The 26,207-nt window shown below is 51.0% G+C and overlaps 1 protein-coding gene across 3 annotated transcripts in view; it reads left to right on the forward strand.

The window, feature by feature from the left end:
• The first annotated feature begins 5,456 nt into the window (after positions 1-5,456).
• Positions 5,457-26,207, forward strand: part of TRDMT1 (tRNA aspartic acid methyltransferase 1) — a 46,104-nt gene continuing 25,353 nt past the window's right edge. For 2 of the 3 annotated variants that reach the window (XM_064162295.1, XM_064162296.1), the window contains exons 1-2: positions 5,457-5,544; positions 23,162-23,271. In XM_064162295.1, the coding sequence (XP_064018365.1) occupies positions 5,481-5,544; positions 23,162-23,271 (174 nt within the window). In that variant the 5' untranslated portion in view covers positions 5,457-5,480. Of the gene's footprint in view, positions 5,545-23,161; positions 23,272-26,207 lie in introns of those variants that run through there. The other variant, XM_064162297.1, reaches the window with a different exon arrangement.

Genomic DNA, 26,207 nt, shown 5'->3' on the forward strand with positions numbered 1-26,207 from the left:
TTTCAACTTACTGAAAGCATGGACACAAGGGCTTCAGCACACAAGCAATGTCGGTTTATTCCTTCTTACCTGCAGAGCACAGGCAGAGCTCCAGAACCTGACACCCAGAGATGAATGCATTTCAGAAGAGAAAGAATCAGAGTCAGTCAGGGTTGGAAGGGACCACAAGGATCAGCTAGTTCCAGCCAAGGTTAGCAAGGTCTGGCTGTTGGCTCTGCCCGGTGATTTCCCCTCCACAGAGTTCTGAGAAACGTGCTGGGGGAGGCTGGGGCTGATGTGGGCTTTGTTTCCAGCCCTGCAGATGCGTGCCAGGCCAAGCGGCAGCTTCCGCGCCACCCTGGCACAGCTCTGCGGCTGGCAGCTGCTGCACCCAGCAGCACCGAACTGCAGCTGAAAAACTCCCTCCAGAACCATCCAGCACAGGTTTTGATAAACTGCACAAGACTGACAGTGTTATTAGTAACCTGCTGGGCCAAGGGTTATGGAAACCATGACTGATGCTAGACATTCAGGGGGTTTGCAATGCAGTGACTACAATCCACGGTAGTGTCCATGGGCAGGACAAGGGGCACTGGAGAAGAGGAGGTTCCACAGGAGCAGAAGGAAAATCTTTTTCTCTGTGAGGGTGCTGGAGCCCTGCATGATCCTGCTGTGGCACAGGGGATGATCTCTGAAGGTCCCTTCCAACCCCTAACCTTCTGTGATTCTGTGATGGCAAGGACATGCCTATTACTCCTTCAGAGTCACAGCAGTATGACCCAGAACATGAGTTTCCCTTCCAGACAGCTGAGATGTCTGCACTCTTCCTGATCCTCACAGGTATTTTCAGGTGATACTGGACACTGGGGCATGAGAAGCATTGCTTGCCCTTCAGCTGTCCACATTAATATCTGCCTGCACTGATATTTGGCTGATCACTGTGAGTGCGCGTTTAAACATCTGCTGTTCAAAATTTCCCCCAGCATAATTTTTTTTCTTGCTTAGTCTCAGTATTTTGAACATAGAGGAAGTGCTCACAAACAGGTCACAGCTGCAGGGTCCCCAGCTTCCATTACCTAGCCTGACACTGAGGGGTTACATTCAAGGGAGACTTCAGACAGTTCATGCTGCTGTGGTATTGGGGCATCGATAAAACCCTATGGCATGCAGTGCAGACTGGCAGCCTCCTGCTGACAGCCTGGTGCAGGCACGCTAGCTAGCTGGCAGGGCAGTCTGCTCTGCTGCAGATGGGAGGGCAGGGAGGAGAGTTCCATGTAACCACAGAAGGCTGGAGATGCCTATGGAATGTTTGGTGCAGTCTGCTGAGTGCAGTTGTTGCTGGTGTGAATTACAGAAAGGCAAGAGTGAAAATCTTTTCTCTGTTTTGAGGACATGAGTCCTTGATCCAGCCCTGGTTTGTAATTCCACCTTTCAGCTGCCCAGTGCAATGCAGACTCTCAAGGCAGTGTGCTCTGCACGTTGCTGGGATGGTGTTTGGCAGCATTGATAACTGTAACATTTTTAGCAATTGCAAAGCATTTTAAGAAGCGAAAATCTTGCAGTGGTTTCATTTGCACCTTCCTCTGACCACATGCAGTGTTTCACTGGATGTGTTCACTGGTTACCAGGACAACAGCTTGAGATTGAGCATGATTACCTGTATCATGCCACACTCATCAGAAGTGTGGGCAAACTTGGGGAACTCCTACAGTGAGGAAATGCTGCCAGTTGCTAGGAGGCAGAAGCTGCCTCAATGAGAATGCTGATATTGCATGCTTGTGTCAATGGCTCTAAAAATGTCACTACATTACCAGTTCGCTTAAAAAATGCTTTACTCTAAATATATTGGCATCAAGAAAGCAGCTCCTTCAGCAGAGCACGTGCACAGTTCTGTAGATGTGCTCCTTTAGAATGAACTAATCTCTTCTCAGAGAAGCCTACCAGCTGTCATTTAAAGCTAGCTATATGGCCTGAGCCGTAACTGATACATGAAGCAGCCCAGACTTATGTCCTGAGAAATGGTACAAGACAGACATTGGACTTCAGCTGGTGAGGGGTCTGGAACAGAAGTCCTCTGAGGAGTGGCTGAGGGAGCTGGAGTTCTTCAGCCCAGAGGAGGCTGAGGGGAGACCTCATTGCTGTCTGCAATTCTCTGAAAGATGGTTGGAGTGATCTGGGCACTGGGCTCTTCACTCAGGTAGCAAGCAATAGAATGAGAGGAAATGGCCTCAAGTTGTGCCAGAGGAGCTTTAGATCAGAGATTATGAAACATTTCCTCACTGAAAGGGTCATGGGGCACTGGAACAGGCCTCCCAGGGAAGTGGTAGTCACCATCCCTGAAGGTGTTTAAAAGCCATTTGGATGAGGTGCTTAGGGACTTGGTCCAACAGTTGTGCGCAGGGAGATGTTAGGCTGCGGCTGGGCTTGATGATCTTGAGGTCTTTTCCAACCAGACAATTTTATACTTCAGCTCTGTTATTTCTCATCTCTGTTAATCAAATGAAATGCTCATTGAGATGTACAGGAATTCTACCCACTCCATATGCATGAAGCTGTGACCAAATCCCAGTCTCAGGAAGCCAGAGAGAGACAGCTGGGAAACTGCAGGCACGTGGCTGCCTGGGGTCACAGGACAAGGAGTGAGCCCCGTGGCAGGGACAGCACATCTCAGCAAGAGGGAAGCAGGAATCATCGCTTTCACAGAGCACATCCACTCTCTGCAGTCATTCAGGTTTCTGTCACAATAAAGGTATGAATGGCCACAGGCCTTGGCACGTCTCGGCCACTGCCCCAGGCTCTGAAATAAGCAGCATACTACTATAAGGGCTATCCAAACAGTGTGGCTATCATCCTGCTGACTTCACTAGCAGCACCAAAAGCGATTGCTGCCAGATTCTCTGTTTTCAGTCTGGTCTCCTGCACAGTTGTCAGTGATGAGAACCAGGTTGTGGCAGCCAGAGCCACAAAGAACTAGAAAACTGACTACTGGCAGTTCACAACTGAGCACTAGGGGAATGGTGGAGTTCCCCACTCTTTGCAAGAAGCAGCTGATAAAATTCCAGCCTAGCTTACAAAACTGTTGCCAAAGTGGAGGCAGGTTGATCAGAATCTCCAGTTGGCTATGCTGGAGGCAGTTTGATCAGAATCTCCAGTTGGCTATGCTGGAGGCAGGTTGATAAGAATCTCCAGTTGATGGAGGTGGTAGGTGGAGGATTTCCCCTAAGCAACGAATGTGGTACTGCCACCAGCCTAGCAGAGACATCGCTACTGCTTTCCGCATCAGACTCCTCCTTTCTCATGTGTGAAAGGCAAGAATACCTCAGAGATGGGGAGAGGGAAAACCAGGGCTCAGCCATATCTGCCTAAGGGAATATTGCTCCTCCGTAGCTGTCACTGCTCCAGGTACATTGCTGCTTGCTGCCTGCAGCTCATCACAGCATATAGCACTGCTGTAGTGAATGCGTTGCTGAAGCTCAAACTCATTCACCAGCTTTACTAATTTCAGAAGCCTATAAGCTGCCTTTTTCTTTACCTTCACCCTGCATCTGTATTTTGAAGGGGTCTTGCTGAAGTGTATCTTCTTACATGGTAACAACTTTACTTTCTGTAGCCACCTTCATAGAATCACTCAGGCTGGAAAGGACCTCCGAGATCACCAGGCCCAGCCATTTACCCCCACTCCACTAAGCCTGTCACCACACTATGTCCCCATGCACCAGACTCAGATGGGTTTTAAACACATCCAGGGATGGCAACTCAACCACCTCCCTGGGCAGCCTCTGCCAATGCCTGACAACCCTTTTCCTGAAAAGATGTTTCCTAATGTCCAGCCTAAACCTCCCCTGGAGCAGTTTGAGGCCATTCCTTCTTGTCCTATCTCTTGTGAGAAGAGCCCAGGGCCTGCCTCTGCACAACCTCCTTTCAGGTAGCTGTAGAGAGCAGTGAAGTCTCCCCTTAGCCTCCTTTGCAGACTAACCAGCCCCAGCTCCCCCAGCAGCCTTGTTCCCCAGACTCTCCACCAGCCTGAGCTCCCTCTGTGAGAGCCTCCACCATCTGAGTACCATGGCTGTGTTCTCCACCTGGCAGCCTTCATTTTGCTATGCCAAGCAATTCACTCACCTTCCTCCACTCTCTGTCAGCCATCCCTGCAGGCAACCTGTCTCCCCACTGACCTCTGCTTTCCTCTGCTCCCTGCACTGCTGCAAGCACTTCCAGAAATTCTGTCAGTAGCCCCCGGGTGCCTTGTTGTAGTCGCTTTCTTCAGTGGCTGACAAATAAAGCAGCAGCACAAGAGTGATGATGAATATCCACAGGTGAACGTCAGACCTGTTTTAAAAATACCTGGCAAGTACCAATGTTCTCACTTCGTTTTATTTCCCCCCCTCTAATTCCGCCGCTTTCTGCAGCCAACGTGTCCTGTGGGCTGCAGCAGTGCATCCAAAGGCAGCACATTTCTCCCTTTGCCTCCCTCCACTTTCAGCAACGCATTCTTCCTCTGCCAAAAGGCAAGAGGTAGGAGTGACTGTGACATAAGACAGCTTTGAAGGAAAAACTTCCTCAGATCTACCTTACTTTTGACAGGTTTCTACAGGGCGACACAAAAATATGATTAACTCGAGAAATTATTAGAAGAATGTTTGACTTCGGAAGGTATTTTTCAAGCTTCCATCTTCGCTTCAGAACTAAGTGGGTGATCTGAGGCTCAGGTGAGCGTGTGCTGGTGTGTGCGAGGTCACCGCCGCAGAGCGCACAGGGTGCTGCGGCTGTTACCTGTGCCTGTACATACAGCTGTACGCGCACCTCGAACGTTCGTCGTGAAGCGAACCACTTTGGTGTCTTCGGGGTGCCCCTTCCTTTCCAACTTAGCAGAAGCAGTTTCAGAGCGTGGCGGCCAGCTCCGTTTCATCCGGTACCTCCTCCCTTCCTGTTGCGGCAGCAGCCTCTGCAATGCCTTCTCGAAACCACCGCCGCACGCCACGCACCCAACGCCCGCAGCGCTACCGGCAGCAGCGCTGGCAGCCGCTGCCCAGCAGCCCAGCACGCACGCTCCCGCACCGGGACAGCCTGGATGGGCACAAGCCGCCCACATTGATTTGTCTCCAGCTTGCCTTGATGGCCTGATACCAACTCCCGGGCTTGGCCTCTCGCTCCCCAGCAGGCGCCGCATGCCCTGTGGTGGCACAAGGCCCGCGGAAGGGCAACGGGGTCGGGAGTTTCACCGCTACCCCCGTGAGGAGCCCTCGGCCAGGAGGAGATGTTGCTCCCGAAGGGACTGCTGGCCGGTAGCGGACCCTGCCCCACGGCCCCTCGGCGAGCAGCAGGACCAGCCAAGACAGCTGGGGTCCAGCGAGAGATGCCGATAAAACCTCTGCGCCGGGGCTGCGCAGAGCATGGGCGCGGGGAGCTGCCAGCCCCGAGCGGCAGGGCGGGCACGGGGGAACCAAAGAGCGGCGGAACGGGCGGGCGGAGCTCGGGGAGGCGGCGGGGACGGGCACCGGAACATGGCGCCGCTGCGGGTGCTGGAGCTTTACAGTGGCATCGGGGGAATGCACCAGGCCCTGAAAGGTACCGGCAGCAGCAGCCGCCGCCAGCGCCCCTCGCTGCGCGCCGCCGCCCTGCGCACCGGCCCCGCACCCCCGCCCGACGGACGGCGTCTGCGCGGCGAGACCCGGCCCCGCAGGGTGCGGCGGAGGGCATCGCCTGCAGAGGCTGGCGCAGGCCGCCCCTCTCCGCCGCACTCTCCGCAGAGCGGCGTTTCGCCTGCCCTCGCCTCCTGCACAAGCGCCGAGTGCAGGGAGCTGGGGAGGCACCAGCTGCCCTCAGCGGGGGCGGGGAGCTGGCCTTGTGGCGGGGGGGGGGGGGGGGTTGGTGCTGCCCCGCAGACTGCTGCCAGGGGCCCCTGGGGTTGGGCAGTGGTGGCTGCGTTCGGGGCTGTAACGGAGCCGTGCCTGAAAGCACTGCTGGCCTGCGGGTTGGCACCAGGAGCCTAGGAGCACATTGGGATGCAGACTGGATCCGTGTGCCTCATCCTGCCCGGCTGGCTGCCCTGGGAAGACTGTGGTACTTTCATTCATACGTGCTCTGTCCTCTGCTCGCCCACCTCTGGGGCAGCTGCCATCGGCATCACAGGCGCGCACAGGATCCTCATCGAAGAAGCCAGGGCATCCCATGGGCATGGCCATAGGCGTACAGGATGCCAGAAGGCCGAGTGCTGGGTCCTGCACTTGTGTCACAGTAACCCCATGAACGCTCCAGGCTTGGGAGAGAGTGGCTAGAAAGTGCCCAGCAGAGAAAGACGTGGCGTGATGTTTGGCAACTGGCCAAAGCGTGTGCCCAGGAGGCCAAAAAGGCCACCAGTGTCCTGGCCTGAATCATGAGTGTTGTGGCCAGCAGGAGCAGGGAAGTGGTTGTAACCCTGTGCTCGCTGTGGGTGAGGCCACACCTTGAGTGCTGGATTCAGTTTTGAAGTCCTAACTACAAGGAGAGGATGACATTGGGGTGCTAAGAGCAGGTCTGGAGAAGGGCAGGGAAGCTGGTGAAGGGTCTGGAGAACAGGGTTGGGGAAGGAGGAGCATCTGAAGGACCTGGGGTGGTTTAGCCTGGAGAAGAGCAGACTGAGGAGAGACCTCATTGCTCTCTGCAGCTCCCTGAAAGAAGTCTGGAGCTAGGTGGGGTTGGGCTCTGCTCCCTAGTACCAAGTGACAGGACCAGAGGAAATAGCTTTAGATTGCACCAGGGAAGGTTTAGGTTGGATATTAGGAACAACTTCTTTGCTGCAAGAGTGGTCAGGCATTGGAACAGGCTGCCCAGGGAGGTGGTAGAGTCCCCAGCCCTGGAGGTGTGCAGGTGCATGGCACTTGGGGACAGGGTGGTGGTATGTTAGCAGTTGGCCTAGGTGGTCTTAGAGAGCTTTTCCAGCCATAGTGTGGTGGTTTAAGGCTTGTTGGAATATTCTAATAAGAGAAATTGGTACTTTCCTGAACGTTCAGTGCAGAGTCTGACTAAATTAGATCGTTGGTTGTAAAAGAACAATGATAAAGTCTACATCATTGTTGGTTTGCCAAGAGGTGTCAAAAGCCAAGGCATGGACAGTTGGTTCTGCTTGGCCCTTTGGCTCTGTTTGCTCTTCCTTAGCCTCTCTAACTCCTACACAAACCCTGTGATGGTTTGAGTGTTCTCTGCCCCCTCACACTTTGGAAATCACCCAGACTAGACTCAGCCATCTCTGGAAACTGAATGAAGCTTCTATTTACAGCTGGCACAATACACAAGCAGATAGTTACAGTACATACAGCTACAGACAGAAATATACAAGGTAAAAGGTAACACAGAAACACAGCAGCCCTCCCAGAAACCTGAGTGCCCAGGAGGGGCTCTCAACCGCCCCTTCACCTTCCCCCTGCCCCTCTCAACCGTACCCCAGTCCCAAGGCAGAATGGAGGTTCAGCCAGGGAGTTAGGAAGCAAAGTAGATTGGTCCAAAATGGAGAGTGAGGTTAGAGAGATGCAGCTCAGCCAGCAGCCCCAGTGGGAGCGGTGCCGAGTGTGATATCTATGTTTTTATTTCTTGTTCCTATACCTCTCAGCAAGGCTGTGAGCAAAGTAGACATCACCATTGTTTTCTTTCATAGCCTGTAATCTGGTTCTTCTCACCAAAACATTCCAGCCTGCTTCAAACTAGCACAAACCCTTTCCACATAACACCTAAGCCTTGCTGGTTTTCTGTCTGGGGAGAGAGAGGGAGGCATTGGCCCCTTCCAGGCTTTCTTTGCCCAGAGGGGAAGATTTGGTTTCTGGGTTACTTCTCGATTGTACATACTGGTAAATACCTGTCAATATGTGGTGTATATATGCCTGTCAATTTAGCTTGCTCTAAATACAGCTTTGTTTTCCTGCCAAGCCATCTGAGCTGCTCTGCTAAATTTTAACTGGGGGGGAAGAGGGTGAAGTTCCTAACCCACTACACAAAGCAGTTTCTATATCAAGAGGTTATGCCAACAAAGCAGAATCTACTTAGCATCATTTATGTCCTTCAAACATGCTCCCAGCTGGCAGTGTGTTTTTTTTCCTGTGGTCTCAGTTTTGCTTGAATGTGACTGTATTTGTCATATGGATGGTTTCTGTGTGTCCAATGCATCAAAACAGACAAAATACCAGAACAGGGACATGCATTGTTATAAAAACCTCAGCCACCTGTTGTAAGGATGCATTTCCCTTATTTCCACAGTAGTTGGTATAATACCGAGAGCAAAATACAGAGCTGCGGAGTCTCTGTGGAATGCAGAGGCTGTCACATGCTGTGCATAGTATAGCGAGCTGCACTGGCAGCATTCTGCTTCTCTGTATCCCAAGTGGTCAGGAACTGTCTCCCTGTTATAATTTCCATGGTTCCAGAGAAAGTTGCCTGGTTCCTGAAACTCATTTTACATTATGATCCTCCCCTCAGCTCTTTGTCACGTGTATGCAGTCACCACATCCTCCTTAGCTGTGTTACTAATGTAATAACCACAGAATCCCAGCATGGCAGGGGCTGGGAGGGACCTCAGGAGATCATCTATTTCAACCTTTCTGCTACAGCAGGTTGCACAGGATCATATCCAGGTGGGCTTTGAAAGCCTCCATAGAAGGAGAGTCCACAACTTTCTGGGAAGCCTTTCCTAGTGCTCCATCACCCTGGGAATGAGGAAGTTTTTCCTTGTGTTTATGTGGAACTTCCTGTGTTCCAGTTTGTGCCTGTTGCCCCTGGTGCTCTACGTGGACACCAGTCAAAAGAGTCTGACCCTGTTCTCTTGTCCTCCACCCTTTAGATATTGCTAAGCATAGAAATAATAGAGGTCTGGTAGATAGGTGGTCATGTGCTGCAACAGCTAATACCTTGTAGTGCCCAGTGTGTCACTGTGCTCGGCTGCCTGGGAGAGCAGCATTTGCAGTGCCACACAGGCTGCCCAGGATGGGAACATTCAGCCCTAGAAGGTGGTCAGAGCACTGCACACTCGTATCCAAAAGACAGACTGATGGAATGATCCCCCAGCAGACAGCTCCTGTGCGTATCAAGACTTATGATCCCACACCACCTTTATATATTGTGCACTTTGGAGGGGGAAGGAATTCACCAACCCCTTGGATAATTTCCTGAAAGGAGACTTGGGTGAGGATTTCGCTAAGTGGCCTTGGATGGTACCACCTGGTTAGACACCAAGGGGAACCTGCACAGCAGGCAGAGCCGAGGCTGGTTGTGTTGCACTGAAGATAGCTTCCCTTCAAATCCCAGTGCTTATTTTCCTGGGAAGCATATGGGAGTATTGGGTGCTGAGCAGCTCCCCAGGAGCCAGCAGTGCCCTCATGCAGCCCAGCAGGCAGCTGTGTGCTGGGCTGCAGCCAGAGGAGTGTGGGCAGCAGGGCAAGAGAGGGGATTCTGCCCTTTGGCTCTGCTCTGCTGAGACCTCACCTCCAATCCTGCCTTCAGCTCTGCTGTCCCCAGCATAAGAAGGACACAGAGCTGCTGGAGAGAGGCCAGAGGAGGCCACAAAGATGATCCAAAGGCTGGAGCAGCTCTGCTGTAAGAACAGACTGAGGAAGCTGGGAGTGTGCAGCCTGGAGAAGAGAAGGCTCCAGGGGGACCTCAGAGCTGCCTGCCAGTACCTGAAGGGATCCTGCAGGAAGGCTGCAGAGAGACTTCTCCTGAGGATGTCTAGAGACAGGACAAGAAGGAATGGATTTAAGATGAGGGAGAGCAGGATTAGAATGAACTGAAGAAGCATTTCTTCATTAGAGGTGTGGTGAGAGTCTGGAACAGGCTGCCCAGGTGAGAGTCAGGAAATGGAAAAGGCTAAGCTATGACCACAGCTTTCCCACTATCAGTCAGGCTGAGCTCACAGGGGAGCCAGCCTGGCTGAGGGGAAGGGTGCTCCAGATGCTTGTGCGCTTGCTCTCTTTAAACAGACGTCCGAGGCTCCTTCAGCCTATTGAGCTTGCACAAAGGCTGCTTATGGTGGGAAGCAGCCCAAAGCAGGCACTGTCCTGTCCCTCAGCAGCTTGTCCTTCGCAGCGCCAGGGGACTCTCTGCAGGAACTATCCAGGCAGGGGAGAACTCTAAGTCGGGCACCCCAAGGTGGGAAGCACCCCAATATTTATCCCTTTCCTAGACAAAGAGTTGAGTTACCACCTCCTAGGCGCGAAGCACACAGCCAGTCCCCAGCCCGACTCCAGCGCGGGCACCCCTCCTGCCGGAAGGGCTCTTTGCTCCCCCCCTGCACGCCTGCAGGGCGGGGGGGGGAACAGGTCTTTCACACCTTTTCACTCCCATTCAAACCACGGAGGGAGAGGAATTTTGGGGTATCCAGGACTCCAGGACATGAGGGGCCTGGAGCACAGCCCTGTGAGGAGAGGCTGAGGAAGCTGGGGGTGTGCAGCCTGCAGAAGAGGAGGCTCAGGGCAGACCTCATTGCTATCTGCAACTACCTGAAGGGAGGTTGTAGCCAGCTGGGGTTGGGCTGTTCTGCAGGCAACCAGGGACAGAACAAGGGGACACAGCCTCAAGCTGTGCCAGGGGAGGTCTAGGCTGGATGTCAGGAGGAAGTTGTTGGCAGAGAGAGTGATTGGCATTGGAATGGGCTGCCCAGGGAGGTGGTGGAGTTGCCATGCCTGGAGGTGTTGAATCCAATCCTGGCTGGGGCACTTAGTGCCATGGTCTGGTTGCTTGGCCAGGGCTGGGTGCTAGGTTGGGCTGGCTGAGCTTGGAGGTCTCTTCCAACCTGCTTGATTCTATGATTCTGTGTCACTTAGCCAATGCCATATTGTTTGGCATTTGCATCAAGTACAGAAATCCTAGAGAGTTTTTCCCCATATAAATGTGAAGCTTAAAGGAAACCCAAACCCACCACTTCCCCAGTGCTTCCATCATAGAGACACAAGAGATCGAGGACCACACATGAGACCTTATTTTCTGGGTATAGGTTTTAGTTAATCTATACAGTCAAGAAAATAATGGGAGCATGTAGAAAAGAAAGAGCGGAGTTATTCCATGGCAGCACCTCAGAGAAGCGTCTCCTACAGGAGGCATTCCCCTGATTGCAGCAGGAGAACGTTAAACTCAAGATGATGAGCAATTTCTTTGCTGCAAGAGTGTTCAGGGATTGGCACAGACTGCCCAGCGAGGTGGAGGAGTCCACGTGCCTGGAGGTGTTCAAGAAAGCTGTGGCCATGGCTCCTGGGGACATGCTTTAGTGGCTGTGGTGGTGCTGGGTTGATGTTGGACTGGATGATCTCAGAGGGCTTTTCCAGCCCAAACAATTCTGCCATTCTGCAGCCCTGGCAAGATGTGGCTAGTGTTGGTCCCTGCTGTGTGTCCCGGGTTAGGGGAGATCCCTGCCCCCGGGAGAAATAAACTTACGACAACACAGACCCCTTTTTTGAAAGTCAGGGAAAGATGAAATTGTATTTCTTATAGTATAACAATGCAAAGAGAGATAATAACTAGAGAAGGAAGAGGAAAAAAAAACAATACAATAACCTTAAGGGAGATGGGGGAGGGGTCAAGCGGCAGCAAAGCAGCAGAAGCAGCAGTAGCCAAAACAGCAGCTGGGGATGATAGGTGAAGCTGAAAGCAGCAGAAGCCAGTGGGAAAAAAGGGGAGAACAAGCTGTGCTTTTAGACATTAAGCTCTTGATGCTCCAATGACATTATATTAATTTATCTATTGTTGCCATTATATGGCCTATCCCTGGAATGTTCATCTTTCCCCTATGTCTGAGCTAGAGGATCAGCTCAAATGGCCACAATCCACCTCTTTAATATAATTTACCATTGCAGCATCAAGTCATTCTATGTAGCTAGGAATAACAGCAGTATCGTAGATGGTCATTGTCCAGGCCTCAAGCATCTTTCATCAATTTTCGGTCATTGATCTTCTCATTTCCGTCTGTCTCAGGCATTGGCTAGCTCAATGGTTTTCTAGAACAGTCAAATGTTTTCTTCGATGAGTGGAATAGAGCAGGACTCTTGGCACTCTCAGGGCTCATGGATAGCGGGCTCTTCATGGCTTTTGGGCACCACAATCATCTGCAAAAGAACTCATAACAACCTATCTACATTCTTTCTGCCAATGTCAGATTCTTTTGTGGCACACATTGTATTTCGCCATTCTTCTGCATAACCCAATATGTATGACCAGGTCCTTCAGCAGAAACCACCCCTCGGACAGGTGTAGCCTCCCCTGAAGGGGAGAATACCCAAACAGAGTTGCCCAACAAATTCTTTTCACGAATGACAGGAACCTGTCACCTTCTACCTTTTGTAAGACCTCTGAATGAGCTGGGCCAGCTTGGTTGGTGGAACCTCTACTATTCACTACCCAAGTGGCTTGGGCTAGATGTTTCTCCCAGTTCTTTAAGGTTCCTCCCCCCATTGCCTTTAAAGTTGTTTTCAGCAAGCCATTGTAGCATTCAGTTTTGCCTGAGGCAGGTGCATAATAGGGGATGTGATAGATCCACTCAATGCTGTGCTCTTTGGCCCAAGATTTTATGAGATTGTTTTTAAAGTGGGTACCATTATCTGATTCAATTCTCTCTGGAGCGCCATGTTGCCACAGGATTTGTCTTTCCAAGCCCAAAATGGTGTTACGTGCAGTGGCACGGGAAACTGGATAGGGTTCCAGCATACGGTGCTTGCTTCCACCATGGTCAGCACATATTGCTTTCCAGTCCGAGAACGAGGTAGAGAGATGTAATCAATCTGCCACGCTTCACCGTATTTGTACTTTGCCCATCGCTCACCATACCACAAGGGCTTCAGACGCTTGGCTTGTTTAATAGCAGCACAAATATCACAGTCATGTATAACTTGTGTTATAGTGTCCATGGAGATGTTGGTTGCTCTATCCCGTGCCCATTGGTAGGTAGCATCTCTGCCTTGATGTCCTGAGGAATCATGGGCCCACCGGGCTAAGAACAGTTCACCTCGGTGTTCCCAATCCAAATCCAGATCACAATTCACATTGGTTTGAAACACCTTGGCAGCCACATCTGCCTGATGGGTGTGCTGATGTTCCTCAGTAGCTTTACTTTTGGGCCTGTGAGCGCCTATGTGTCGTACTCTTACAGGGGTTTTCTCTAGACGGGTAGCAATGTCCTGCCATAAGTCAGCAGCTCAAATTGGCTTTCCTTTCCATTGCCAATTATTTCTTTTCCAGTCCTTTAGCCAACCCCATAAGGCATTAGCCACCGTCCACGAATCAGTATAGAGGTAAAGCATGGGCCAGTTCTCACGTTCAGCCACATCAAGGGCAAGTTGGATAGCTTTTACCTCTGCAAACTGGCTTGACTCACCTTCTCCAGCTTTTGTTTCAGCCACTGCCTGTATAGGGCTCCAAACTGCAGCTCTCCATTTTCTCTTGTTTCCAACAAGGGGACAGGAACCATCAGTAAATAGAGCATAGTTCCTTTCTTCTTCAGACAAATCACTGTAAGGAGGAGCTTCTTCAGCCCGACTCATTCGCTCCTCTGGAGGATTTATACAGTTTGTGCCTTCTGGCCAGTTGGTGATCATCTCCACTATGCCAGGTCGTTCAAGGCTCCCCATGCGTGCTCGCTGTGTTATGAGAGCCATCCACTTAGACCAGGTAGCATCGGTTGCGTGATGTGGCGATGACCCCTTTCCCTTAAACATCCAGTTCAAAACTGGTAATCTGGGAGCCAAAAGAAGCTGAGAGTCTGTTCCTATTACTTCTGAAGCAGCTTTCACACCTTCATAAGCAGCAAGGATCTCTTTCTCCGTTGGTGGATAGTTTACTTCTGACCCTCTATATCCTCTACTCCAGAAACCAAGTGGTCGACCACGTGTTTCTCCTGGGGCTCTCTGCCATAGGCACCAGGTTGTACCATTATCACTTGCAGCTGTATACAGAATGTTCTTAATGTCTGGACCAGTTCGAACAGGCCCCAAACCCATTACATTAACTACTTCCTGTTTTATCTGATCAAAGGCTGCTTGTTGTTTAGGTCCCCACTGAAAGTTGTTTCTCTTTCGAGTTATATCATATAAAGGTTTTACAATTTGGCTGTACCCAGGGATGTGCAGCCTCCAAAACCCAACTGTTCCTAAGAAAGACAATGTGTCCTTCTTATTTGTGGGATTTGCCATGGCAGAAACTTTATTTATCACATCCATTGGAATGTGATGGCGACCATCTTGCCAACGAATTCCCAAGGACTGAATCTCTCTAGCAGGTCCTTTCACTTTGTCTCGCTTTATGGCAAAACCTGCCTTCAGCAGAATGTCAATTATTTTATTACCTTTCTCAAAAACTTCCTGTGCCGTGTTCCCCCAGACAATGATGTCATCAATAAACTGCAGGTGCTCTGGAGCTCCACCTTTCTCCAATGCATCATGGATCACTGCATGACAGTTCGTTGAGCTGTGCTTCCACCCCTGGGGCAAACGATTAAATGTACACTGAATCCCCCTCCAAGTGAAAGCAAATTGAGGCTTGCATTCTTCTGCTATTGGAATAGAAAAGAAAACATTAGCAACATCTATGGTTGCATACCATTTGGCCTCCTTAGATTCCACCTCATACTAGAGTTCTAACATGTCTGGCACAGCAGAACTCGTGGGCGGCATCACTTCATTTAGGCTGCAGAAATCAACTGTAAGTCGCCACTCTCCATTTGATTTTCACACAGGCCATATGGGACTATTGAAAGGTGAATGCGTCTTTTTAATGACGTCCTGGCGCTCCAGACGATGAATCAGATCATGTATGGGCACCAAAGAGTCACGGTTTGTTCTATATTGCCTGTGGTGTACAGTTTGGGTGGCAACTGGCAACTTCACATCCTCTACATTATGCTGCCCAACAACTGCAGACTCATCTGAGAGCTCAGGCCTAGCAGACAACTTCAGTTTATCTCCAACAGCTTCTACAGTTGCTATTCCAAAGGTCCACTTAAAACCCTTGGGATCCTTAAAGCGCCCTTCTCTCAGAAAGTCAATTCCCAAGATGCAAGGTGCATTTGGACCCATTACAATGGCATGCCTTCACCAATCACTCCCAATCAAACTCATCTCTGCCTCTAACCTTGTCAATTCTTGAGAGCCTCCTGTAATTCCAGAAATACTAATAGACTCCATTCCTTTACAGTGTCCACTAGAGCCCTGTATTTCTGAATTTTGAAGGTACCAGGCTATTTAACATATACATTCCAGTATATCCAGTTGTCTTCCTGGTCCCTGGCCTCCGCCTGGTAAGAGGCAGGGCCCCCCTAATGTTGGCCATTACAATTGCAATTGGCACAGTGTTTAATGGTGTTAGTTGAATCATCACCAGAACCATCTGAGTCATGTGGGGAAACTGAGGCAACTACTCTTTTAGTCTTCTCACCCTGTAACTCTCTCTTTTTAGGAGAAGAGAGGTAGGTTTTCCATCCCATTTATCCATGTTTTCACCAAACTGGTCACGTAGGATTAACCAAAGAGACCCGTGTGACTGTTGTCTATTTTTCAGTGAGTTTGGTTGAATTGGTCTTCTAGGAAGACGCCTATCCCTGATGGCCGAGACATGTACCCACTCTGAAGGTGAAGAAGAAAGTTCACTGTCCTTTGCCAACTGGGATAGGGAGGTTTTAAATTCCTCCTTGAGTTGTTTCATGCTGTCTTTAATCTCTTCAGTCATAGTATTTATGGCTGACACCATAGCATTAACCATAAGGCTATCCTCCATTTGCCTCATTTGATCAGCGAATTCACCCGCAGTCATAGAAGTTGTTGCATCATCTTTCCCCACCATTTCACTTGCCAATGTATGGGCATAATTAGAGGGGGGCGAGCTGAATAAGTTTCTTTAGGAGAGCTTGGCTCATAGGTATCTCCTCAGGGTTCTCTGTTGTATAATCTCCAGAGATTAGCTCTCTTATGGCCATCTCTCGCAAGCACTGAACCCCCTGTTCGATTGCATTCCAGCGTAAGGGTCTCCAGGGTGAATCATCCCTGTTGGGGTACCGCAGTACCACAGCTGTCAATACGTGTGACCAGAGGTTAGAGTTGCCACCGAGATGTCCTAAGTGCTTATCTATGCCATTGTCTCTCGAGAAAACTCCCAACTGCCTTACTGTCGGAGGGTTTATTTCTGTGGTGTCCATGCCTCCATCCCAGCATCTGTTCAGCCAACTCATCAGCAGTTCTTGCTGTTTCCGGGCATAGTCTTGCCTAGTATGCCTGACCTCCTTCCTTGGCAACGGGGCTCTCTCCTCATCATTACTATCATCTGTCTCCTGAATATATTTTCCCTTTGCTTTAGCCTTTCCACTCCTTGTGCCCACAAGGGTACTGGCCTTCACACCAGCTGATGTACCTTCTCAAACAAAGGGCCTGCTCTTCCTCCTTTTCCAGACAAGCCAAACCTATGCATTGAGACAGTGTTCCCACGAAAAACAGGACCCGGGGCTCTGCCACAAGCAGTTGTCGTGTGCAAGGGCAATGAAAAAACTCTCAGTGCACAGAAGATAGCAGGACACCTTCTGAGGGACACCACCGCTGCACAGGGGTGGGTTGGAGATGTTTTTCCTCTGCATCTGTTCTAGGTCAGTTTTGCATGTAAGGATTTGAGTCTGTTTGAGTAAAGAGGGTAGGTCCAGAGGAGGCCACAGAGATGATCAGAAGGCTGGAGCACCTCTGCTGTGATTGTAGATTGAGAAAGTTGAGGCTGTTTAGCCTGGACAGGGGAAGGTGCTGGGGAGCACCTTCTGGTGTCTGGAGAAGGATATGCAGGAGAGCTGGAGAGGGACTTTCGACAAAGGCCTGGAGTGACAGAAGGAAAGGCAATGGCTTCAAACATGAAGAAGCTGAATTCACATGAGACACGAGGAGGAAATTTTTTCCCCATGACGGTGGTGAGACCCTGGAACAGACTGCCCAGAGAAGTTGTGGAGGCTCCAAGACTGACAGTGTTGAAGTCAGGTTGCCTGGGACCTTGGGCAGCCTGCTCTGGTGGGAAGTGTCCCTGCCCGTGGCTTTGGGGTTGGAACTAAGAGATCTTTAAGGTCCCTGCCAACCCAAGCCATTCTGTGATTCTCTCCTCTTCATCTCTGCTTGTTAATTTTATCTGTCTGAATTGCACAGCACAATAAGTTGGTACTTGTAATTACTCTCAGCATGGCTGTCTCAGGAGGTGAGGCAAAGGGGCCAAACTTGCAACTAGCGTTAGGGTTGATGACAATGCAAACCAAAGATATCGATGCTTTGAACCAGTTTTTACACAGTAGCTCATTTTGATTTAATGTGTCTCTGAAACAGAGCCCTCTGTAGCACAGGAGGATGAAGACAGATGTCGTGGTACTAGTGCAGGTCTGGAGAAGGGCAGGGAAGCTGGTGAAGGGCCTGGGGAACAGGGCTGGGGAGGAGCAGCTGAAGGACCTGGGGTTGTTTAGCCTGGAGAAGAGGAGGCCAAGGAGAGACCTCATTGCTCTCTACAGCTCATAGAATCATAGAATCAGATGGAGTTGGAAGGGACCACAAGGATCAGCCAGTTCCACCCCCCCTGGCATTGGCAGGGACACCCTTCCCCAGATCAGGCTGCCCAGAGCCTCATCCAGCCTGGCCTTAAACACTTTCAGGGATAGGGCCTCAACCACCTCCCTGGGCAACCCAATCCAAGCTCTCACCACTCTCATGGTGAAGAACTTCTTCCTCACATCCAACCTGAACCTACCCACCTCCAGCTTTCCTCCCTGAAAGGAGGCTGGAGCTGAGGTGGTGTGTGTGTCAGTCTCTTCTCCCTGGTAACCAGTGCTAGGACCAGAGGAAATTACTTCAGGTTGCACCCACTGGAGTTTGGACATTAGAAGATATTTCTTGACTGAACAGGCTGTAACAGGCTCCCAGATAGCTGGTTGAATCCCCATGCTTGGAGGTGTTTCCAAGAGGCAGAGATGTGGCGCTGAGGGCCTTGGTTTAGCACCAGCCTTGGCAGAGTTAGAGAAGGGTTGGGCTCGGTCATTTCCAACTAAAGTGCTTCTCTGAGTCTGTGGTGGCAGCTGTGCCGTGATGTGAATTGACATCTTTGGTGTGGCTGCACAGCAGTGAGTCCTGTATGGGCAGAGCAGTGAAGGAGCTGCTGTGAGTGTCCTGCTAGAAGTGAGTGTCAAGTTTGCTGGTAACCATGCTGATAGCCAGGGGCTCTTCAGCCTAATCATTTCAAGAGCTGACAGTTTCAAATGGAAATCTTTGCTCTCTGCTTGGAAAGGAAACAGGAGTGACAAACACGTGAGTAATCTTCCCTTTCTCCTCTGTGCCCACACACCTGTTGTACAGAATTGTTCTGCCTGGGGTTTTGCAGCAGGCTGGGAGCTGCTGTGCTCTGCCCTTGTGGCACACCGTCTGCTTCATCTGCTCTGCTGCCATTGATGGCTCTGCTGCAGAAGTACAGCTGTGAATATAAACAGATCTATGTTCATTTTGAGGTCCAGAAGCACATGACAAAGTCATCGATTCTGAAGTGGAGAAGGACAGATTTTCTAATGTCAGAGCTGTTCAAGGTTTGGCAATGACACCCTTTGGGGTTGTTCTTTCCAAATCAGAAGCTCCTGCATGCATCTTGTCTTCCTTTGTTTAAAGTGCTGTACCTTCCAGTGAGCACAGCTGCAGCCCTCTCGTTCCACTGACGACTATGTAGCTGAAATAGCTCATGAGCAGAATGGTTTTTGATTGCTGTCTCTAAGCACTTTCAGTAACAGTTGAAGACTTTCTGCTGCATGGGTCCTGGTGATTTTAAAGTTGAGGTGCAAAATCAGGACTCTCCTAGTGGGATGTTCAGGTTGAGTTTACTTGCTTTCTTAATAGAATCATAGAACCACAGAGTGGTTTGGCTTGGAGGAGACCCCCAAAGCTCATCCAGTCCAACCCCCTGCACTCAGCAGGGACATCCTCCACTAGGGCAGGTTGCCAAATGAGGCTGGGCTCATCTGGAATACCTCCAGCCATGGGGCCTCAACCACCTCCCTGGGCAACCTGTTGCAGGGCTCCAGCAGCCTCCTGGTGCAGAACTTGTTCCTCACATCCAATCTCCATCTGCTCTGCTTTAATTTCAAACCCTTGCCCCTCGTCCTGTCCCTGCAGCCCTTTGCAAACAGTCTCTCTGCAGCCTTCTTGTAGCCCCTTCAGGTGCTGAAGGCCCTCTTAGGCCCCCTTTCAGCCAGGACAGGGCTGTTACAATCTAGTCTGTCTAAGAAAGGTGCTAGCACCTCCTGTGATAGCTTCCCATGGTCTAGTTGACTGGGTAGGACTGGGTGATAGGTTGGACTGGATGATCTTGGAGGTCTCTTCCAACCTGGTTGATTCTGTGATTCCCCATGGTGTCTCTGGTGTCCTTTCCAGCTCCAGCACCTTTTCCAGAGCTGAGAAGGCTGTGCTCAGAGGCTGTGGTACTGAGCACTCCTGCAGGGCAGGCACTCCAGCACAAGTGCTTGGGGCGGATGGAGATTCTGTTCTCCTCTCTGCAGGCAATGAAAATGTTTTCTGTGTAGTTGTGATCCTCCTAAATGAGTGTTTTGAAAATTGGGGGGTATTTATTTGGGGCAAACAACAGAAATTTGCAGAGCCGTGTCTGTTACTGTGCTGGAGCCCTGCCGTGGGTTCTGGGGGGCTGATTTAAGAGCTCACTGTGTCAGCAGCTCAGGGGCATTTTCAGCTGCCTGGGTTGCGTTTGTGGCTTTTATCCCTGCGGGCAGTTAAACACAGCTTTGATAATGGTTTGGGGTTTTTCAGATTCTGATTTCAGCCTTATTTTAGGCTCCATTTCTGAAGGCATTTTCAAATCATACATGTAGGCAGAGGGCAGGGCACAGTGTGACAGGGAAGCTCCCGAAGTCCTGGGAGCAGAAGTCCTTTAGCAAGGTTCTGGTTTGGTTACATTTCCACAAGCTTTTCTTTGCTGGGCTGAAGGTGTGAGATCTGCTGCCTGCTGCAGCTCCTCCGTGTGCTCCAGGGTATTCCACACAATCCCTTCATCAGCTTTTGATGGGAGGCTGTTCCATCACAGGCACTCCCACACCAGCAGCGGGTTGGAATGGAAAGGAGAAGCTTAGCAGCGCTTTGAAGCAGGAAGAGAGGCTGTGGGGTGGAACAGTTCAGGAAGCAGCAAATCCCTTTACCATATGGATTAACAGGAAGATGGTGGTGCAGGGGGGCTCAGCAAGCTGCTGTGTGCTGTGGGTCAGTATTGGCAGGCATGTGGGCCTGTGCAGGCCCTCCACACACATCCCCACTGCTCCTCTTTTCTGGTGTGTAGGCAGGGAGAGGTTGGATTGGTGCTAGTAAGGAGGATGAGAGTGTGAGTTGTGAGCCATGAGGTGAGCACACTGCTTGTGACCCTGGCTCACTGGAAAACGCTGCCTTCAGCTGCCTCTTGTTTGATTTAGTTTCTTTTGGAGTGCCTGGACCACACAGCAAGCATCAGCTTGTCAGGACAAGGTGTCTTGAGAACTGAAGGAGTATATGAGAAGAGCAGTCTCTTGACCTGTACTTGAAGCTGGTTCCCATGCCTTAGGTGTTAAAGCTTTGCTTGGGGAAGATGAAATTATTGCTTCTAGAACATGCTTGTAGGTTGAGATAGGCAACCTGTGAAGGCAAACTTTTTCACTAGGTGTCAGTGTTCACATACCTGTTCTGCACCCTCAGGTGTAGTCATTGTCCTCCCCATAGGCACACCTGTGTTTAGTACCTGCTTGCAACCTGTGTCCAAATGTCAGGACAGCAGCTGCAGCCCCTGGTCTGTGTGCTGACCCCAGGTCGGTGGCTGGCTGCAGGCCCTCCTCCTGTGCACGCTTCTTCTCTTTGCTCTTGATTGCACAAAGCAACTCAGGAGATCTGTGCTGAGATACTTGCTGCAGACATTCCATGCCCTTTTTAATAAGATAGCCTTGAAAACCTGAAAGATAGCAGATGGGTGATGACTACATCGCTCCCAACTAAACCCACTGGGGACACCCTGGTTGGTTTTTCACCCTCTCAAACTGTCAATGATTAGCTGGCTAGCAGCAGTTCCTGAGATGTCTCATGAAGTCATGGGTTAATGTGTTGCTTGAGCATGTTGTGACACTGCTCAGAGGTGTGTGGCCGTTTGCCTCACTCCTTTTGGTTTACAAGGAGCTGTTCTACATGGCCTGCGTTGCAGCTGCAGCTGTCCTGGGGGTCTGTAGTGCGAGTTTCCTGGTGCTTGAAGGTGGCCTGGTGTGTCAAGAGCCAGGGGCACTCTTTTCTGCCTGCAGTTACAGCAGTGACCACGACCTGTCCTGGATAAGATGCCTCAGTGAAGGTGTTGTGGTTAGTAGTGGCAGTGAACAGTGTGACATGGTGAGAAGTTTGTCCAACACTGTGCTTCTGATGTCTTCTGCAGCTGCAGAACCTCTTACTCTGTCTCTAGAAACGAGCCTGTGGATGTTCTTTTTGGTGGCTGTTTCTTTCAGGAGTGTAGCTGGCAATGGATTTGTTACTCTGTGTTCTCTTCAGAAGCACTTCTGTAAATGTTCAGAAGTGCTTCCTTTGATACCATGAAAAGAGGAGCTGCCAAATACTGTCTTTCAAAGTGTTTGGTGTTTTGGTGACCTTGAACCCCATGGAGGCACCAGTTGGGTTCAAGGCTCAAGGTCTTACTGGGATATAAGCACAAATCACAGAAGACTTTGGGTTGGAAGAAGCCTTAAAGATCATCCATTTTCAACCCTGTGCCTTGGGCAGGGACAGTTCATACCAGACCAAGTTGCTCAAGGTCCCATTGGGCTTGGTCTTGAGTGCTGTCAGGACTGGAGCTCCCCAGCTTCTCTGGGCAGTCTGGCCCCGTGCTTCACCACCCTCATGGAGGAGAATTTCTTCTGAATGTCTGATCTAAATCCACCTTCTGACAGTTTGAAGCCATTGCCTCACCCTGTCTCTCCGTTCCTCTGTAACTAATCCCTCTCCAGCTCTCCTGTAGCCACTTTCAAATACTGGAAAGATGCTCTAAGGTCTCTTTGGAGCCTTCTGAGAACCCCGACTCACAAATATTTCCAGGCAACTTCCGAAAGCTTTATTGCAAGAGCAGGCAGACCTTGAATATATTTAGTGGTTCAATTTTTTTTCACAGTGAGAAGCTGCCCAGGGAGGTGGTTGAGGCTCCATTCCTGGAGATATTCAAGGTCAGGCTCAACAAGACTCTGGACAGCCTGATCTAGTGAAGGATGTCCCTGCTGAATGCAGGGGGATTGGACTGGATGACCTTTGGAAGTCGCTTCCAACCCAGTCTATGATTCTGTCACAGCACCTGTGGTTCCTGTTGGCAGTGGCTGCAGGGGCTCCAACAGTGGCATGGGGGCTCAGCAGGTTGACTCAAGCAGTGTTCCCTTAGCTAAGGAACTTCCTGGTTCCTGTATCAGTTCTAGTTTCAACTTCCCAGAGACTCAAAATACAGTTAACAGAACAATACAATAACAGGATGCCTTTCCCTCTTCCCCCTCTTTGGAAAAGAAAGGAATTAGATGTAGAGCGGAGAAGGGGGGAGCCAGCCAAAGAGTGGTCTTGCTGCCATTTGGAAGCTGAAAGGAAAACTTCAACAATAATTAAAAGGTGTTAAAGGTAAGGGAGTTACAAAGAGGCATAGGGAAGAGAAACAAGATACAAAAATATACACACAACCAGATTGCTGGTAGTGGATAGAGGCAGGTTCGGGAAGGGGTTGTCCACCATGTGGTAGAATGGCCACACGGTAAAGCAGGAGCAGCAGGAGCAAGGGTGGCGCTGGCAGGCAGGCAAGGAGGGAGAAGCAGCAAGCTCCTCTGCTCTTACAGGGGGCTAGACAGGCAGTGGGGTGGGCTAACCACTGCACCTGGGGCCAGGTTCAGAGCACCCGCAGCAGGGTTAACCCTTTACAGTTCCAGAGAGCAGCTGACTGCAGGACAAGAACTTTGCAGAGCCTGTGGCCAGTTTGGGAGCCGCGTATGACTGGACCTGCAGCTGAAGAAGTGTGCAGCCAGCTCCCACCTAGAGGTCTGGAAGGGAGGGCAGTTCTGGGCACCCATCAGAGACCCGGGGGGATCTGTGGTGTGAAGCTGCAAAGGCAGCAGAGAAGAGTGGTGGGTTCCCTTTGCAGGCAAGCAATGCATTTTCCAGAGCAGTGAAGAAGAGCTGCAGCTTTCACATTCTTGTTTTCGTTTCAGCAAGCTGCACGTGGGCAGAAGTTGTTGCTGCTGTTGATGTTAACACTCTTGCCAATGAAGTTTACAAGCACAACTTTCCTGGCACTGCACTGTGGGCAAAGACAATTGAGGTGAGTAGTGCCTTGTCTGTTTCACTCCAGTCTGGCGTTTGCAGTACTGAGTTGTCTTCCCTCTCCTTACCAGTACGGAGAGAAACAAAAAGACTCCATTTCTGGTGCTACAGATGCAGCAGCTGGACAGTGACTTTGGGTTCTTGCACTAGATGGTGATGTCTGAGGGATACTCACAGACACAGTCTTTGTCTGCAAGTCTTTGCCTGCATCAGGAAAAGTTGCATGAATGTCAAGGGGAATGTTTACCACCACCAAAGGAATGACAAAAAGAACATTTTTAGATTTAAAACATCTTTTCTTGTGTTTGAGAGAATGGAAATGACTTGGAGGCAAGCTTTCCTTGTGTGGGAGAGCTGAGCCCAGGGAGCACCAGGAAACACCTGGGCTGGCACAGCCTGGCAGTGCTCTGTGGGGCAGCAGATCAAATGCTTCAGCAATTCTGTCCCTTTTCAAATCATTTGGAGAGCTTGGTAAAACTGAGTTCTGTTTTAACAATTGGCTTGGGTTTTGCCTGGATTTCCTTAGAAATGACTACATAGGCTGAAGAGGAGGCAGCAGTGTGCCCAGGTGGGCAGGAGAGCCAATGGCATCCTGGGCTGGCTCAGCAGCAGTGTGGGCACCAGGACAAGGGAGGTTCTTCTGTCCCTGTGCTCAGCACTGCTCAGGCCACACCTTGAGTGCTGTGTCCAGTTTTGGGCTCCTCCATTCAAGAGAGATGTTGAGGTGCTGGAAGGTGTTTGGAGAAGGGCAGCAAGGCTGGGGAGGGGCCTGGAGCAGAGCCCTGTGAGGAGAGGCTGAGGGAGCTGGGGGTGTGCAGCCTGCAGCAGAGGAGGCTCAGGGCAGAGCTCATTGCTATCTACAACTGCCTGAAGGGAGGCTGTAGCCAGGTGGGGTTGGGCTCTGCTGCCAGGCAAGCAGCAACAGACCAAGGGGACACAGACTCAAGTTGTGCCAGGGCAGGTCTAGGCTGGATGTTAGGAGGAAGTTGTTGTCAGAGAGAGTGATTGGCATTGGAATGGGCTGCCCAGGGAGGTGGTGGAGTCTCTGTGCCTGGAGGTGTTGTAGCCAAGCCTGGCTGGGGCACTTAGTGCCATGGTCTGGTTGATTGGCTAGGGCTGGGTGCTTGGTTGGACTGGATGATCTTGGAGGTCTCTTCCAACCTGGTTGGTTCTGTGATTCTTAGTCTTCTTTTACTGTCAGGTAGTAAAACTGTGAAAGGTCCTGGGTTAGTTTGAGGCTGTCAGCCTGAGTAAGACTGAAGCAGGTGCCTGAGGATGAAGTGCTCAGGCAGCACTCAGCAGTAGGCAGGCCTGTGGCAGGGCACAGTTGTGTGTGCACAAGAAGCCTGCTTGCCACTGTCTGCTTGCGGCAGGGAAAAGCTGAGTGCAGGCACTCAGACCTGCCTTAAGCTTGCTGGGAGAACCCAGCAGCTCTGCTCTGGTTTCTGTGGGCACTCAGATTGCAGTTGCTGGGTAGATATCCCTCAAACTCTTTAAGGCAGTGATTTCTCTGTCCAGCTCCTTTAATATGTTCTTGTATGTTGGTTAAGATTTAGTCTAGAGGCACCTCTGCTTGTGTCATTAATGGGTGCCACAGACCTACCTCGTTCTGTCTTTCTGCACAGAAATACCAATGCAGAGCGGAGCTTCCAGCCATATCAGATCTTTCAGGAGGGTTTTACTGGTTGGAAACGGGAATGAAGCAAACTCTACAGGATGATAGAATCCTAGAATGGCTGAGATTGGAAGGGATCTGAGAGATCTGCTCCACCCTGCTATGGGCAGACTGAGGTGCTGAAGGCCTTGAACACCTGCAGAGAGGTGTTCCTTTCATGACCTCCCTGGGCAGTCTGTCTCCCAGAGTCTCAGCATCCTCCTACTGAAGAACTTCTTCCTCAGCTCCAGTCTTACCCTGCTCTGCCACAGCTTCAGACCATTTGCCCTTGGCCTCTCTCTAGACACCCATATGTGGTGGACTCCTTAGAGTTACAGACCAGGGTTTGGCCCTGTGGCAATTACTCTGTCATCACTTTGGCTCTTTTGCTGCTCAGGTATTCTTTCTGTTCAGAACAGCTCCTGATCTGGCACCTGTTTTGAATGTCTTGATGCTGGGCTCCATGTGCAAAGACTTTGTATCTAATTAATGATACTGAATTTGGAGGAGGGATAGGGAGAAATAACCAGTGAGGGTTTTGATATGTAAGACCCACTCTGCACCTCTTCTGAAAGAGTGAGCAGACAGAAGCATAGACTCACAGGGCACATCCAGTTGGCAGAGCCCTCCAAACTCACCCAGCCCAAGCCTCCCCCCAGCACTGCAGCCTCAGCACTAAGCCATGGCCCCAAGCACAGCTCCACAGGCTGCTGCAACACCTCCAGGCTGCAGCACTGCAGCACTGCCCTGGGCAGACACTGCCAATGCTTGAGGAGCCTTCCAGGGCAGAAAGATTCCCTAAGGTGCAGCCTGAGCCTGCCCTGCCTGGGCAGCTTGGAACCATTTCCTCTGCTCCTGGCCCTTGGCAGCAAGCAGCAGAGGCTGCCCCCTGCTCCCTGCCCCCTCCCTGCAGGCAGCTGCAGAGAGCAATGAGCTCTGCCCTCAGGCTGCTCTGCTCCAGCCTGCACCCCCCCAGCTCCCTCAGCCCCTGCTCAGCCCCAGCTGCTCCAGGCCCTTCTCCAGCCTGGCTGCCCTGCTCTGGACACGCTGCAGCCCCTCAGTGTCCTTCCTGCAGCCAGGGGCCCAGAGCTGAGCACAGCACTCGAGCTGTGGCCTGCCCAGTGCTGAGCACAGGGGCATGATTCCCTCCAGCTTGCTGCCATGGTTGGTGCTTTTTGTTCCTCTCCAGAGGACTTCCTGCCTGCATTGGCTGCTTGGCCAGGGCAGAGAGCCTGCAGCAGAAGGTGCAGTGGGAGGTGGCATTTTGCTCGGTGAAGCAC

Source organism: Pogoniulus pusillus, chromosome 23 (genome assembly GCF_015220805.1).
Source record: "Pogoniulus pusillus isolate bPogPus1 chromosome 23, bPogPus1.pri, whole genome shotgun sequence".
Lineage (NCBI taxonomy): Eukaryota > Metazoa > Chordata > Aves > Piciformes > Lybiidae > Pogoniulus > Pogoniulus pusillus.